The sequence below is a fragment of the Varanus komodoensis genome, unplaced genomic scaffold (assembly GCF_004798865.1).
Source record: "Varanus komodoensis strain SLA01 unplaced genomic scaffold, ASM479886v1 scaffold5, whole genome shotgun sequence".
Taxonomy (NCBI): Eukaryota; Metazoa; Chordata; class Lepidosauria; order Squamata; family Varanidae; genus Varanus; species Varanus komodoensis.
Window position 1 is genome coordinate 12,700,878 of NW_025336087.1, and position 15,229 is coordinate 12,716,106.

The 15,229-nt window shown below is 39.5% G+C and overlaps 1 protein-coding gene across 3 annotated transcripts in view; it reads left to right on the plus strand.

Moving 5' to 3' along the window:
• The window catches only part of CERT1 (ceramide transporter 1), an 85,783-nt gene extending 76,862 nt beyond the window's left edge, over nucleotides 1-8,921 (plus strand). For 2 of the 3 annotated variants that reach the window (XM_044446421.1, XM_044446423.1), the window contains 2 exons: nucleotides 5,137-5,273; nucleotides 5,945-8,921. In XM_044446421.1, the coding sequence (XP_044302356.1) occupies nucleotides 5,137-5,264 (128 nt within the window). In that variant the 3' untranslated portion in view covers nucleotides 5,265-5,273; nucleotides 5,945-8,921. Of the gene's footprint in view, nucleotides 1-5,136; nucleotides 5,274-5,941 lie in introns of all 3 variants that reach the window. The other variant, XM_044446422.1, reaches the window with a different exon arrangement.
• Nucleotides 8,922-15,229: the final 6,308 nt, after the last annotated feature.

Consider the following 15,229-nt stretch of genomic DNA (forward strand, 5'->3'; position numbering starts at 1 on the left):
TTTTTTTTTAATATCTGTATATAGATTTTTTAATTAACTGAGACCCTCTTCAGGCCTGCTCTTGAAAAAGGTACTCGTTACTGTCAGAAACCTTGCAGAATGGTTGGGATCTGGCATGGTGGACTGCAGCAGAAAGGTGAAATCAACAGAAATAAAATGTTGGGTTCTTCTTACATGAATGGAAGTGTTTCTGATCATGCACTTGAATCTCTGTTTCCAGGCATAAACACTGGAATGAAGCTAACTTTGTATTTCCATGTCCACACAGGCTTCTCCCTTTCCGATACAGGGTATTGGTACTCTAATGTTACTGCAGGATCAAACTTAATTTGCTTAAGCTGTTCTGACTATTTGAATTCTATAAAGCTTGGGTTGTAGCCCTCAAGCAGACTTCATGTGGGATGGCAGAGAAGGTAGGGTGGGATCATACAGAGAGAACCGTCCTATACTGTAGATGCTGCCCATCATCAACTTTGTCTTTGCTACCCTTAGCTGCAGCCCCTAGTTGACAGCCCTTAGTTATTTTTTGTGAGCTGCCCCGAGGCTTTGTTGCGATGGGGGCGGCATAGAAATGTTTTAAATAAATAAATAAATAGTTGGAAAATGGTTTCTTGCCTTTACTGTAAAAAATTGAAATGCATCAGTTGAATTTATTGTTAAAAAAAATACTGTAATTTGAAAGACAGCTGCTTTTGTAAGAGGAAGTATATTCTTAAAGTAAAACGATTTGAATGTAACGCATCATTTTTCTAAAGGTTCAGTTAATAATTCTTGAGGAAAGATAAACATATAAATTTTATCTTTACAAAGATAAAGATGACCACAAGTTGTCAGATTATTATTTAAAAGTGATTACATGAAGCTTCAAGCATAACAAAGCACAACTTTACTGTAAGTTCCTGAAGTACTGAAATTATTTATTCATTGAATATTCTAGAACTTGCACTTTCTATATTAGTAATCTGTTTAATTACATGGAATCTTGGAAGAGTGGTTATAACAAGATTAATCAATATAACTAATAAATTTATCCAAGGCTTATTGTGGGGATAACTCTTAAAAGCAAATTAAAGGGTAGTATCAAAAGAGCATGTACTCGTGACTGAAGAGCAGTAAACTCTTTTGACCACACTGTGTCACTGTGAAGCAACAAAATCTTCTTTGCAGTTTCAGCTTCATAGAAAACTAGCTATTAATTGATACTGCTCTGTGCAGACAATTGTGTTGGTCAGGAATTGTAGTCCATCACATCTGGAGGCACAAGTTTGTGGAAAGATGTTTTACTATGATTTATAGGAGCATGTATGGATTTTGTTACACATACAGGCTGTGGCAACCTAAAGGAACATGATTTCTGACTTGCATTGCCAACAACTTCCTCCAGCAAAAGGTAGAGGAAGGAACAAGAGGATCAACTATCCTTGATTTAATACTAACTAATAGGGATGACCTAGTGGACAAAACAGCAGCTACAGGAACTCTGGAAGAAAGTGACCATGCCATACTTGAAATTCTCAATTATAAAGGAGACAAAGGTTAACTGCAGCCAGACACATACCCTGGACTTCAATAAAGCCAACTTTAATGAACTTAGATCAGTGATAAGTGAGGTGCTATGGCAACTCTTAAAAGAAAAAGGGTGCAATAGGGAAAGGAAAAATTGAAAAAGATTCTCCAGGCACAACTATGAACAATTCCAAGAAGAAAAAAGTGTAGAAGACAATGGGAAACATGTGGCTCCACAAAGAGCTAAGTTACAACCTTAAAGAAAAAAAGAACATGTGCAGGAGGTGGAAGCAGGGCCAGGCCACAAAGGAGGATATAAACAAATAGCAAGGAATTGCAGGGATGGCATCAGAAATGCTAAAGCAGGAAATGAATTGAGAAAAGCAAGGGATGCTAAGAACAACAAGAAAGCCTTCTTCAGGTATATGCAAAACAAAAACCATATGAAAGAGAAAGGTGTCCAGCTGCTTCAGGTGGATGGCAGAATGATAACAGATGACAAGGAAAAGATGGAGGTGCTGTATTCCTATTTCACCCCACTCTTCTCCCACCAGAAAAATCTACAACAAAGAGGATGTACAAGCTGAAAGTGAGAGATGGCAGCCCAAGAGTGACAGACAAATGGTCAGTTTCTAGGTGAAATAAACATGTTCAAATCTCCAGGGCCTGATGAATTCCATCCCAAAGTCTTAAAAGAGCTAGCAGAGGAACTCTCAGAGCCACTGTCTATCATATTCGATAGATCTTAGAAAACAGGAGAAGTGCCAGATGGCTGGAGAAGGCTAACATACTCTCCATCTTCAAAAAGGGAAAAATCCCTGGGAACTACAGACCAGTTAGTCTGGCTTCAATCCCTGGAAAATTCTGGAGCTAATTATTTAAAAAATCAGTTTGCAAGCACCTTGAAGAAAATGCAGTGATTAATAAAAGCGAACATGAATTTATCAAAGAGAAGTCCTGCCAAACTAATTCAATCCCATTTTTTGACTGGGTAACCTCCCAAATGAAGAGAGCCCAGAGGAGGGCAACAAAAAGGAACAGAGAGCTGTGCCACGCTGGGTACTCCTCCTGAGTTGGACCTTGGAGACCAGGCCCTTTTTGTGAGCCTTTTGGGTTGCCCTGTTGTATGTGGATGTAACCCACACGGGACTGCGTGGCTGAGTTTCTTCAACTGTACCGTTGGGTAATTGGGCTTTATCTGTGGGAGGGATTATAGCCATAATCTTATCATTATCAGTATTATGTATTGCATTATATATTGATATTATGTATTGCATTTTGTATTATGGTATTAAGGTTTGTTTTGATTTTGTATCACTTACAGTTAAATGTTGTATTGCTTGATTGTATTGCTCTAGTGTATTATTCTATTTTTATGGATTTTTTTTTTTTGTTCTATTGTAAGCCACCCAGAAAACCCTATGGGCTATGAGGTGGCATACAAATGTAATCAATGAAATGAAATGAAATTAAAATTAATTCAGGGTTTGGAAACTGAAAGAACTGGGGATGTTCAGTCTTGAGAAGAGAAGACTGTGTGGGGATATAGTATCACTTCAAAGGCTGTCACAAAGAGGGCAGGGCATGGAATGATCAATTCAAGTTTCAGGAACCCAGATTCAGGCTAGATATCAGGAAAAGTTTCCCACTGTCAGAGCAATACGACAGTGGAACCAGCTGCCCAGGGAATTGGTGGGCTATCCCACACTGGAGACATTCAAAAAGAAACTGAGTGGAATGGTGTAAATTGTCCTGCAACAGCAGGGAGTTGAACCCAAAGGCCTTCATGGCCCCTTCCAACTTTACTATTCTATGATTCCATGATTCAGATGGGACTTTCATCTGTGCATGTCATAGCTGCCAAATAGACTTGTGTGCTTTTTGAATATTTACACTAGAGGCGCACCATCTTCAGAGGAGCAACACTCATGTTGGAAATTTGACTCTTATGGAGCATCCCTTGTGGTTTTGTGTATGATCACAATTGATATAAATCCCTTCTCTGTTAGTTTTATTCCTGTCCTTTTGTTTGTTCTGTAGACACTGTGAAGTATATTGCCATTTTGCCAATGCCCACAATATGCATAGAAGGATTGGAAAAGGGAATATATGCTTCCCAACTGAACTCTTGGGCACTGCAGATCGTGCACACATCTCCATGGGAATGTCCTCTTTGACTGGCAAATCATTATATCTGGCCTAATTCTTCACTTGGTCCCAGGCTGCTTTCAGACACACACATTTCTAGCACTGGCCAAAGCCCCAACACATGTTGAAATGTTTGTAGTACTACTGTATACTAAATAGCAGACTGTGTGAAGTCAGTAGGTGAACAGAACTCTCTTGGTGCCTGAAGAATGTTCCACCAATGTAGGCAACTCTGACACCAGTGTGCACACTCTGTCATGGGGAACCTCTATGGGCAAAGATATTCAGAGAGATCAAAAGATACCAAGCCCTGCCATCTAGGGTTGGGAGAGAAAGCTGAATCTCATCAAGGTGGACAATTCTTGGCCAAGCTCAAGAAAGGTGCTGTGAACCAATGTTAGATTGGACCTGTTTGCATACAGCCAGCCCATGCATGAGTATGAGTGAGAGAACACCAACAAACAGTGCAGCAGCCACTTCCACTTACAGTCAGTGACCTACAGTTAACCAGATCATAGACTGAGCATAAGTGATGAACCCAGAGCTCTTGGTTGTTTAAGAACTTAGCAAACCGATTATTAACCTATGGCTTTGTTAGATTAACCATTGGTCTGTTTAGCTCTTAAACAATCCAGTGCTCTCAGTTCACACATCATGACCAGCAGTCTGCCTCCTAGCTGATTGCAAGTTGTAGATTAAAAGTTATGAATGCATGGCAGACAACGACTCATTCATTCCTGCTTATATGTGGAAAATTGTGGTTATTTAATCCACATGCAGCCAGTAGGTTAAATAACATAAGAAGGCATGCCAAGTCCTATGCAATTGCTGCTGTACCATTGTTACTTTTACTGCTGTTTGTCACATGAAGGAAACTGTTTTTAGATAACATTTAAACTGAATAAAATAAATACTTCATAAAACTTGTGCCATAAACAGAACAAATATTTAGGTTTCCAGTTGAAGTGTAACCATAAAATGGGCATGCGAATATGATCTTATGTCCCATAAACTTATATCCCATACAGTATCAAATTGCACACATAACCAAGAGGTTTGCACATTTATTAGGGGTTATTTATACAGGCTAATATGTCATGCTAAAATTAATATTTGAAACTAGTATCTTGCATTATATAACATTTTCTGATTAACCACTTGCATGCATTTTTAAGAGGTATTATAGAATTGTACTATAATGCAACAATACTTATTCCTGACAAATTGTCTAGGCAATCTGAACTACCTGTCAAGATAGAACTATGTTCAAAGTCTTTTGAAAAAATATTTGGGGTTAAGGTGACTCTTATTTTTTAACGGTTGCTTTCCGTTTCTGTGATTGAGTGACTTCATTTCTTTCAAGAAATAAAGCATCTGTCTTACAGAGTTCATTCTTCATTAAAACTATCCTTTTCTCATTGCATGTTACATACTGAATATCACTTTTTTAGAGTAACAAATGACTCTCCTCTTTATCTGTAGTGAACCCTGGAGGTTGGGCACCAGCTTCTGTATTACGAGCAGTTGCAAAACGAGAATACCCTAAATTTTTGAAGCGATTCACATCTTACGTGCAAGAGAAAACAGCAGGAAAACCTATTTTGTTCTAGTATTAACAGGTATGTAATACTTGTGTAAAAACCTCCCTAACATTTGCTGTATGATCTTGTTGCTGTTAGAGGCAGTTGTTGTATAAAGTATACTGAGACCCTTGAAACAAATGTTACTTAGACTTGAGTTTAAATGACGCAGTAAGTTATTTGGGATCTTCCTATGATGAGAGGCAAGGAAGATTTTGAATCTTCATCATAATTTTGGAGTGATGCTCTTGTCAGCAAAATGTTACGAAATATGATTTGAACACTGTGATTTCCTTTATAAGCCTGTGCAGTAGGTTGCTGTGACTTTCAAAAGCAATAGAGAATCATGCAACTTATGTTGCATAAGTTATATAACGGATGGCGCCATGCTGAAAATCTCATTACTGGCAGATGACCAGTTTGTAAATACATAATGACTAGAGCATACTTGGCATTTGACTGAGAACTCAGGTGGCAGTTATGCTCTAAAGTCAACTCTAGTATATTTTTTCTATTTTACATTCAGAGCCTCTTTCAAAGGCTATCTTAATTCTAAACTGTCTTATCAAATCGTGAATGGAAAGTATAAGACAATATTGTGGTTCTGATTATCATGTTTCAAATTGTTCATGTTTCATAGTAGTATTTTAGTTATGATGTGATGATCATTGGAATGGAATATTTCATTCATTTTCCATTCCGCCCAGCAGTTGGAACAAGGCTGTGTGAACATTCCACATTGGAGAAATGAACCAAAATGAATGCTCCAAGCTGGAACGTAGGATCTACAGTCTTATGGCCCAAATCCTGGATTCTGCACTCAATTGAAGAAAAACTGCAATGCCATGAAGCTGAACTTTCGCCATCTTCTGCTAGCTCACTTTGCTGAATTGGTGTGTAATTATAAAAATACATGTGTTGATACATGTATATGGCTCTACTTTATTTGCTTGCTTTAGAGGAGAAAAATACAACTTTGGGTCACCAACTTGGTTTATTGCTTTAACTTTTGAATAATTTGAAAAGCTTTTGTTTACTGTGGAACTTCATAAGATATGCTCACAGCTCCTGCTTTTGTGTATGTCTAAAAAGCACAAAGGACAAATGCACATATAGCATACTGTATGTGCTTTATATACACAAAAACTGTGTGTTATAACATTTTCTTCAGGTTTTCAGTAAACTCTGTGTGTCCTTCCAGAGCAGATTTGTGTTTGCTTTGTATAATCATAGTTCATTGCTGCTGGTTTCTGTGATAAATCATCTTACATCAAATGTCTCTTAATACGCGAGGGCTGTCGAGATCCTTATGACTTTGCCTTTTCTATGGTCTTGCTCCTATGAAGACCTTCTGAGTTCTGATGGAGTAGGTGTGAAAAGCTTTATTTTATTTTTCCAGATATCTTTATATTTCTATTGTATTTTTAGTTGTGTAATATGTGCTACAGAAATTTGGTTATTCAACATGATCCAGAAATTTCTTAACCGATATCTTACAAGAGGGCAGGACTGCCAGAAAAAAAAAGCTGCAGCAGTGTCTTGCCCAACTTGCATGCTACAGGTTGCTTTCTTGCAATCAGATATCCTGAAACTGCAAGAAGTTATATTTATTGAAGCAAATTGGACTACAGAAGATAACATTCCCAGTCTTGAAGAAAGAACAAATATGCTGTTTTCTGGGCCTGCCTGCCTGTCTGTCTGTCTTTTTTTCTGTTGAATAAAGCTGTGATATGAAGTTCATATATAAAACCTTTCACATGTAACATTTGCCCTGCTCACACACACACACACAGCCTGCACTGTAAAATGTAAAAATCCATAAAACCTAAAATGCAAAGTTCCCCTTAGTTGCTGTGAGAACTTAACTTTCAAGGATCTGCTGTCTTAAAAATCAAATAACATGAAGGGTGAACTATGAGAAGAGACTTAAGGTCCTTTTGAGGAAATGCCTCACTTGGTGGTTGTGCTTTTAAATGGAGATTATTCAGATGAACTTTTTTAGCTGTTAGATCAGCTTGTGTATATAGAGAGAAAGATAAGATTTGGATATATTTTTGAAAAGAAAGCAGAAAGTCTTATTTCGTATAGAGTAGGTGATGCCTGAAAACAAAGGTAGTACTTTTTAATGAAGATACAGCTGATGAAAATCTTTGAGGTTGGAAGCAAATTCTTTTGGATGTGGTTGGTGTGTCTTTGGAATGCTATAATAGACACACCAAGGTTGATTTATGCACATGTACACAGATTTCATGCTTTTTAGTCTCCTTTATTTGCCTTTCTCTAAATAATGTGCATGGAATATGCCTTATTACAGAATAACTCTGATCATGATTTGAAAATGTAGAAAAGTGCCTATGAGGTAATGCTAGTAAGGCAAATAAGGTGGGTAATTAGATCTGTTTACTATATCACCGGTAAGCATTTTATATACAGTTTCTTATACCTCAGATGTGTTTAACCTTTTTACAATCAACTGGAAATAATGTTCGTTCACCATAGCCACTGATGGGAACTTCCACAACAAAATAATGCTTATACCCTGAACACACATTTAACACTTTGCCATTTCTGGTAATAAACATGGAACACATGGAAGTAACTTTAATTTAATTGGATAGCTTTATTTTAAAAAGAGATGGAAAGTTTACAGAGCAGTATATAAATCTTAATATCATTAGTTGCATTTGCACTAAATGTGATGTATTTTGCAATTCTGTAAATAAAAATTACACTAAAGATACTATTTGTAAAGAATACATTTTACTTTTAGACAAGTGGTGTCACTTCACTAGAGCTAGTCCTGCCCAATTGATCGCCAGAGACTTCTTGAAGGATTTGGCAAGAGCTAAAAGTGGCATAGATGTATTTCCCAAGCAGCTGAGAAGATTTGCCAGTCTATACCAGGCAGCTGTTGTACCCCTTTGAATGCCACTCTTTTCTTCCCCTCCCTTTTAATTGGCTCCTTTAAATGAGCCGGTCCATTGATCTGATACTCATTCTGCTAATTAGTGTCTTTCTTTGCCTTTGATAACTGTTGAGCAGATGCTCCAGTCCCATTTATTTACTTTTGTATCAGCTAAACTGTAAAGTTAAACTCTGTGGATGCAGAACCATCTCCAAAAGTGGCTTTATCACCTCAGCATCTGTTGTTGCCTTGAAAGCCTGAATCTGCCACTACAGAAAAATATTTCTACCATATGCTGGACTTCACTTCTTTTTGTTTAAATGTGGGGGAAAGGAGAGCTAGAAAGAAGGGCTGTTTATTTTGATGAACTTGTTAAATCATGTTTATTTTATGCAGTCTTGGGGTAGAGCAGGGCAGGGTGGGGGGAACACTAGTTCACTTTAAAAGAAGTTGCTCTTACCATATTGGGCTGAACTGGTTCATAAGAAGTTGTACTGGTTCTCCTTAATCAAATTGTCAAGTCAAATTTTCACCAATCTTTTTGTCAACTGTTGTATAGATGAAGCTGTATTTGAGTTGCCACTGTTCATCTACATACTCAAAACATGAATCAGTTTTTAGAGTATCTTGAGTGTGTAGAGTGTGACTGTTCTATGATAGCTTTATGATCCTGTTAACTTTAAAAACAAACACCTAAATGGAGTTGGCTCTTCCATGTTACAATCACAAATTTAAAAACCAGTATTTAAAAGTGAAAAGTATTAAAAGACATTACAAACAAATTTCTGCTTTGTAGTTATTTTTAATACCACTGTGTAGTTCATTTTGCCACCATTACATGATAATGCTAGTTACTAAAATTCTTTTTTATTACTGCACAATAGTAATTTTCTCTGGTAGTAAAGGGATACTATTAGTAACTATTGTCTGTCTGTATTGACAAAGTGATTTAGAATTTGTTAATAAATACAGCCAGCATATTCTATAGAGCTCAGCTGACATTTTTCAATTGTTTATGAATAATCAGTTTGTGTGTGCAATTCAATCACCACCAAAACCCCCCAGTAAGGTTGTGCTTGTGTGTGTGCATTTGCACACATGAACATGAGTTGTCTTCCCATACACGGTGGGAAGGGCACGTGTGAGAGGAAACCCAAACATTCCTGTACCCCAGTTGAATGATCATTTGATCTGAGCCATATGGCCAATTCACATAACACACTAAGGCACCCTGTGAATAAGCTATGCACAACATGGCAGACAAAAAATTTGCTCACTGTGGCTTGTTCTGCTACCTTCTCAATCAGTCCTCCAGCTGGTATCCTAGTGTCGTCCTCAGCCGAACCTGCCTTGTCTTTCCAACTACAGTCTGATCACTGAACTTTTTCATTCATTGCTAGTGTTCTTTCCTGAAACCTTGTACATGGACAATCAGTGTAGGGTTTTTCGTTTGTTTTATCTCCTTAACCCCAGAGAAATATGCAGTGCTGGGATTTTCAGTCAACATACAGGTACATGAGGGTGTCTCACATAGGTGGGTGCTTTCCCCTGCAGAGGAGGGCAGGGTGCATTTCAACGGAGCAAAGCTCAGGGAACCAAGGTTCAATTTGGATGTCAGGAAATACTTCCTGACAGTTAGGACCCCAAGGGTATGGAATGGGCTTCCACAGGAGGTGGTTGAGGCCACATCGGTGAGGGTGTTCAAGGATAGGCTGGACATGCACATGGTAGGCATGTCATGAGCGGAGCTGGCTGGAGCTGGGGGTCAGACTAGATGACCCAGGAGATCCCTTTTGACTCCCTCTGTTTCTATGAGAATGACTTGGGAGAACAGCTAAAATGCTTCCAAGCTTACCTTCTAGAGCTAGCCAAGGAGTTGGTGACCCAGCAGTGCTAACCAAATGGCCTGTGTCCTGGTGTGCGTATGTTCAAAATAGACAACAGAGGAAAGCTTTCTTTTAAAAGATTTATTCCTGAGAATAACTGGCTACCAATGAATCATTCCAGGTGCTGCACCTTAACAATCCTCAGTTGGCTTTTATGCATTGGTCATTAAAGGTTACAATAACACAGGTAACACTTTGAAATAGGCTACAGAAGTAAAAGTTACAATAGCGTGATCTTTCCCACTTGCATACCAAAGAAGATGCTGCGAAGGAGGGGGGAGGATGGGACACTATTACATAGCAGAGGAGGAGGAAGATGGGCTGGGCTGGTGGGAATTGCCCTTTGTTTGAGCTGCTGTTATCTGTCAAGTGCCAACTAGCTTTCTCTGGAATGGTGCCTGGTTAGCGTCAGCTGCATTTCAAGGATGACACATGCTGATTTCCAGAAAAGAGGGTTTTCCCCTGCCCCAGCGATGCGTCAATGATTGTATGATTTTACCTTTCTATTAAAGTTATACCTATTGATTTGTACATCAGCAGTGTAGCTCTGCTCTGCTTAGAATCCAGCTTCTCAGAATTACTCATCCCTGAAGCAAGAGAGAAAATAAGCCACTGAGCAGCCCCAGAAATCAGTATCCTGACTGAACAGCAAGAAAAATAAAATGAAGCTGAGGAGTTGGTGCCTCCGCTGGTGTGATGTGCTGAAGAGGAAGCTGATTGGCTCTCTGCTCTCTGGTGTGACTATCCCATGGTTACTGCCAGGTGGAGTCTGATAGGAAGAGCTCCTCGCTCTGCAGAAAAGATATAGGGTGATGCTGTCAGCAGTGGGGGATGGTAAAGCAACCGGTCTTTTGGCTCGGCACTTTTGCGTTTTGTTCACTGAAAAAATTCTGCAGTCATTGTTTTTTGCGTGGATGCGTATCTGCATCTTCCCCCTCCTTTTCTCTCATGCTGTAATCTAACTAGAGCAGAGCCTTTCCAAAGGTATCTAATAGTGCTGTATGACTGTGGAAGTTGATGCAAATAAGTGCTGTCAAACTGCCAGCTCGGATTCTATTTACATGTTATAGCTCACAGGGAGCATATCCAAACCCAGAGTTTCAGTTGTAACATTTAACTATGCTTGAGACTCATTTCGACACTGTTCATTTTTTAAATCATAACTGGCAAGAGTTGCACATTGCAGTGCCGGGATTATAGGCCGAAATGCACTGTGTATTACTTCAGAACTGAGCTCATTTGGATGAGGAAACAAAGGCATGGGAGCTCTGCATAAGCACTTGGTTTTTACATTTCTAACCTACCTTTCCACCCAGATCAGGTCACAAAGGCAGCAAACAAGCAAAAATAATGTTAATAGTGCCACATACACAAACTATTTGAAAGACCATCATAAAACATTTCTAAAAAATGGTACAGATATTTTTTTAAAATGCAAATACATTAAAAGGAACAGTAGCAGGAAAGAGTACAGAAAGTAATTCAGACACCACACTGCAAAGCCCTGCAAATAGTAAAACTCTTACCACTTCTGAAACTCTGCCACACCTGAGAGAATCCCGTTGCTTGTGAAATTCAAGAGGGAAGGAAGTGGCTCTGTTTCTGTTTTCTCCACATTGTGTATAATTTTGGGCACCTGTTACCTAACCTTTTTTCTAAGGTAAATGTTCCCAGTCATTTTAACCTTTCTGCTTAGGGCAGCCTTCCCCAACCTGGTGGCTTTCAGAGGCATCTGGACCTCCACTCTCTGAAGTCCCATCCAGTTGGGCCACTGACTGGGAATTCTAGGTGTTGCAGTCCAAACGTGTTTGGAAGACACAAGGGTATCTCTTCCTCTTTACCTCTTTATTACTAAATTTTGGAAAACACTCTAGGTCAGGGATAGAAAAATTGGTATTCTCCAGATGTTCTGGACTTCAGCCCCTATCAGCCCTAGTCAGCAAAGCCAATGGCGAATGGCCATGGATATTTTAGGCCAAAGTATCTGGAAGTTAACAATTTGCTCAACCTGCTTTGAATAAGCCACATATGACACCACAACGTCTTAACTATGCAGTCCATGTTTTGTTGTTGTTGTTGTTGTTGTTGTTAGTCACAAAGTTGCATCTGACCCATCCTGACCCCATGGACAACATTTCTCCAGGCCTTCCTGTCCTCCACCATCCCCCAGAGTCCACTCAAGCTCACGCCAACTGCTTCAGTGACTCCATCCAACCACCGCATCCTCTGCCGTCCCCTTCTTCTTTTGCCCTCAATTGTTCCCAGCATTAGGTTCTTCTCCAGGGAGTCCTTCCTTCTCATTAGGTGGCCCCAGTCCATGTTAAAAGTGTCTAATAATGTGGGAGCCACAGGAACGTACTACGACTTGAAGGCGTGGGTGCAGTGCTTTCTTAGAAAACCAGCACTTTGATTTTCTTTTGCAATCAAGGTAGGACATGTACATCTCAACTTGCCCATGGATTATTTATTTTGGAAAAACCAACTAATACTGATCTTTTAAAATTCCTTCCATTTGAAAGAGTAAAAACTAAGATCAAACAATTGCCTTTGACATAGATAATAAGAATTAACAGTAATCTTTATAAAGGACACGGAGCTTCTTGTTTTAAAGGAACTGTATTAATGTGATTCCCTTAGGTGAGAGAAGCAACTAATTCTCAAAGGAAACAGCATTTTCTTTGTAAGTAGGTACATGTACATTTATTTATTTATGAGCTGTCATTCAGCATAAACTCATTAATGATGTCAAGCTCATTACTTCTATTATATAATGGAAGTTATTCTATGCATTGCATTATTTAGCAGCCTTGGAAGACCTGGAAATTTGAAGGCACACCACTTTTTCTACAGAGCTTGTTTTGATGGTTGCTGATTGCACAGTCCTATGTAGTTTTGCTGAGATGTAAATCCTATAGCATTTAAGGGTCCTTATGGACAATAAGCATATGTATAGGATTGCTGTCTGAGTCAGTTTCTTGTTGCCTTTCTGCCGTTTGCGCAGGCCTTGCTTCACTAGGTGCTGAAATAGGCAGCATCAACTGCAGAGGAACAAACACTTGGAGATGCGCTTTTCAACTCTGGATTGGAGTACAACCCAATTAGGTCCAGACCACAGTGTCTTACCAAAAGGGATACATGGTCCTATCTTCTCAGTCACATGAGTGCCTGTTCCAGAAAACAGAGATAAGCTACAGATTGGTGACAAACTGTAGAATATGCAAAGTGCAGCTGCAGGTGCTAGTAGTAGCTTGAATAATACCCTGAAGCAGGCTTCTTTGCTGCCTCCTGTTTTGAATGAGAAAAACAGTTCTGAGATCTTAGACCTTGGTGAATACCTTTCAGGTGCTAGTTGTGACTCGTGTCCACACACTTGTTTAATAGCTTGAGGTTATTCCAAACCTGGGATTATGACCAGAATTTGTAAACCAAAAACAACCCTTGCTTTAAAGCTGTGATGTGAACCATGGGGGGCAGGGGTTGTGGAATGCATATTTTCCTTGAAAATAACATCAATCATGATTGTAATCCACTTACAATAGAATGCCCTCAGGCCAATTTAGTGAAAAATAAGTTTTTTAAAAAATAAATCTGTTCATTCATGCAGAAGTTTTTGAAATTATGCGTGTGTGAATGGTATCTCCAGGGGAATAGAAACAGCAACTGGAGCTTGTGGGTGTCTGAGGCAAGAGCAGTTTTAGATCTGGGAGGCCATTTCTTAATCCATCCCTCAGCAATATGGATTAGCTGCAATAGCCAAGATCTTGGACATGAGCTTGCTTTACTTGGCTCAGGAAGAGTTTCGCATCTTGCTTCATATGTTCTAGGGTTGGCCCCTGCCAAATGGTGGGAGTGAATAATCTTGTATAGAAATAACACCCACTTACTTGGTAGCCAGCGTGTTTTGAAGTGATTCATATACTAGTTAGAAACAGGGTTGACTATCCTGTCCTGTTAGACGGCATTTGCAAATATTAAACATCATTCCACCTAAGAAAATGTGAAGGACTACACATCAAAACATCCACCTCACACAAAGCCCAGTCACTAATTGTCCTACTATTTTCCAATAGCCTGACAATTACTTGACCACCTAAGTAGAAACGTAACCATTTCCTTGAACAAAGCCACCTACGTAGATGACTTTAAAATGGGATTAGACAAATCCATAGAGGATCAAGAGCTACCAGGCAGGAGGGATGTCCATGTTTGTTACGGGAGAACATGAGCAGAGGGTGTTGTGGGCATCTCACCAGGGCATCTGGCTGGCCAGTGTGGGAGAGGAACCCTGGACTGGAACCTTTGGTGTTCCCAGTAATGTGGCTCTTCTATGCAAGGATCAATGTGTCCTTGTGTCACAGGAGCAGCACTGTGTGGGAAGGGTGGCAATTAAAGCCAGGAAATTATCTAGCATGGTCTTCTCTAACCTGGTCCCCTTCTGATGTCATGGACTCAGGTTCCCATCAGCCCCAGTCAGCATTGCCAGTGTTGGGAATGCTGGGAGGTGCTCAAAATATCTGGAGGGTGCCAGGCTGGCAAAGGCTGATCTAATAACTGTTGAAGAAAGAGAAACTCTCTGTAAGATCACTAGCTTCACACCATCAGTTAAATGATCAATATGCCTTCAGAGCCAAGAAGAGGATGGACCTATGACACCTAAAGCAAAATTATACTCAGAAGTGCTTCAACGTGTTGTGCAATGTGAAGAAGACAATTCATAACCAGTGTGTCTGTCTATTTCTCCAGGTTTCATGCCAGGAGTTTGCCAAGGCAGCACGCTCAGCTGTAGCCCATTTCACAAAACACATGGCCAGACCTAAAACGCAGTTCAGAAAAATCATCATGTTCCTCCTTTTGAATATGGTCTCTGTAATTTTGTGAACAAAATAGTAAACACTAATGTTTCTTCAGAAGCCCAGTGATAGATGTGTAGCCCATTACATGCTATCAAGCCTGTGCATTTGGAGGCAGAGGTTCCATAAATTCTTTATGATTCATAGCCATTGATAGTTTTATTGTTCTCTCTAAACCTCTTTTAAAGTAACCCAAGTTAATGACCTTCAGTTCCATAAGGTGCGTGTTGTGTGGAGCACGTCTATTGCCAATTAGTTTAATTGGATGGCCTGGGTTTTAGTCATTTCAGAGAGATAGCAAACCATTGCATGCACCTTACCATGAAGGTTCCTTTCTGCGTGAAATGTGGAGGC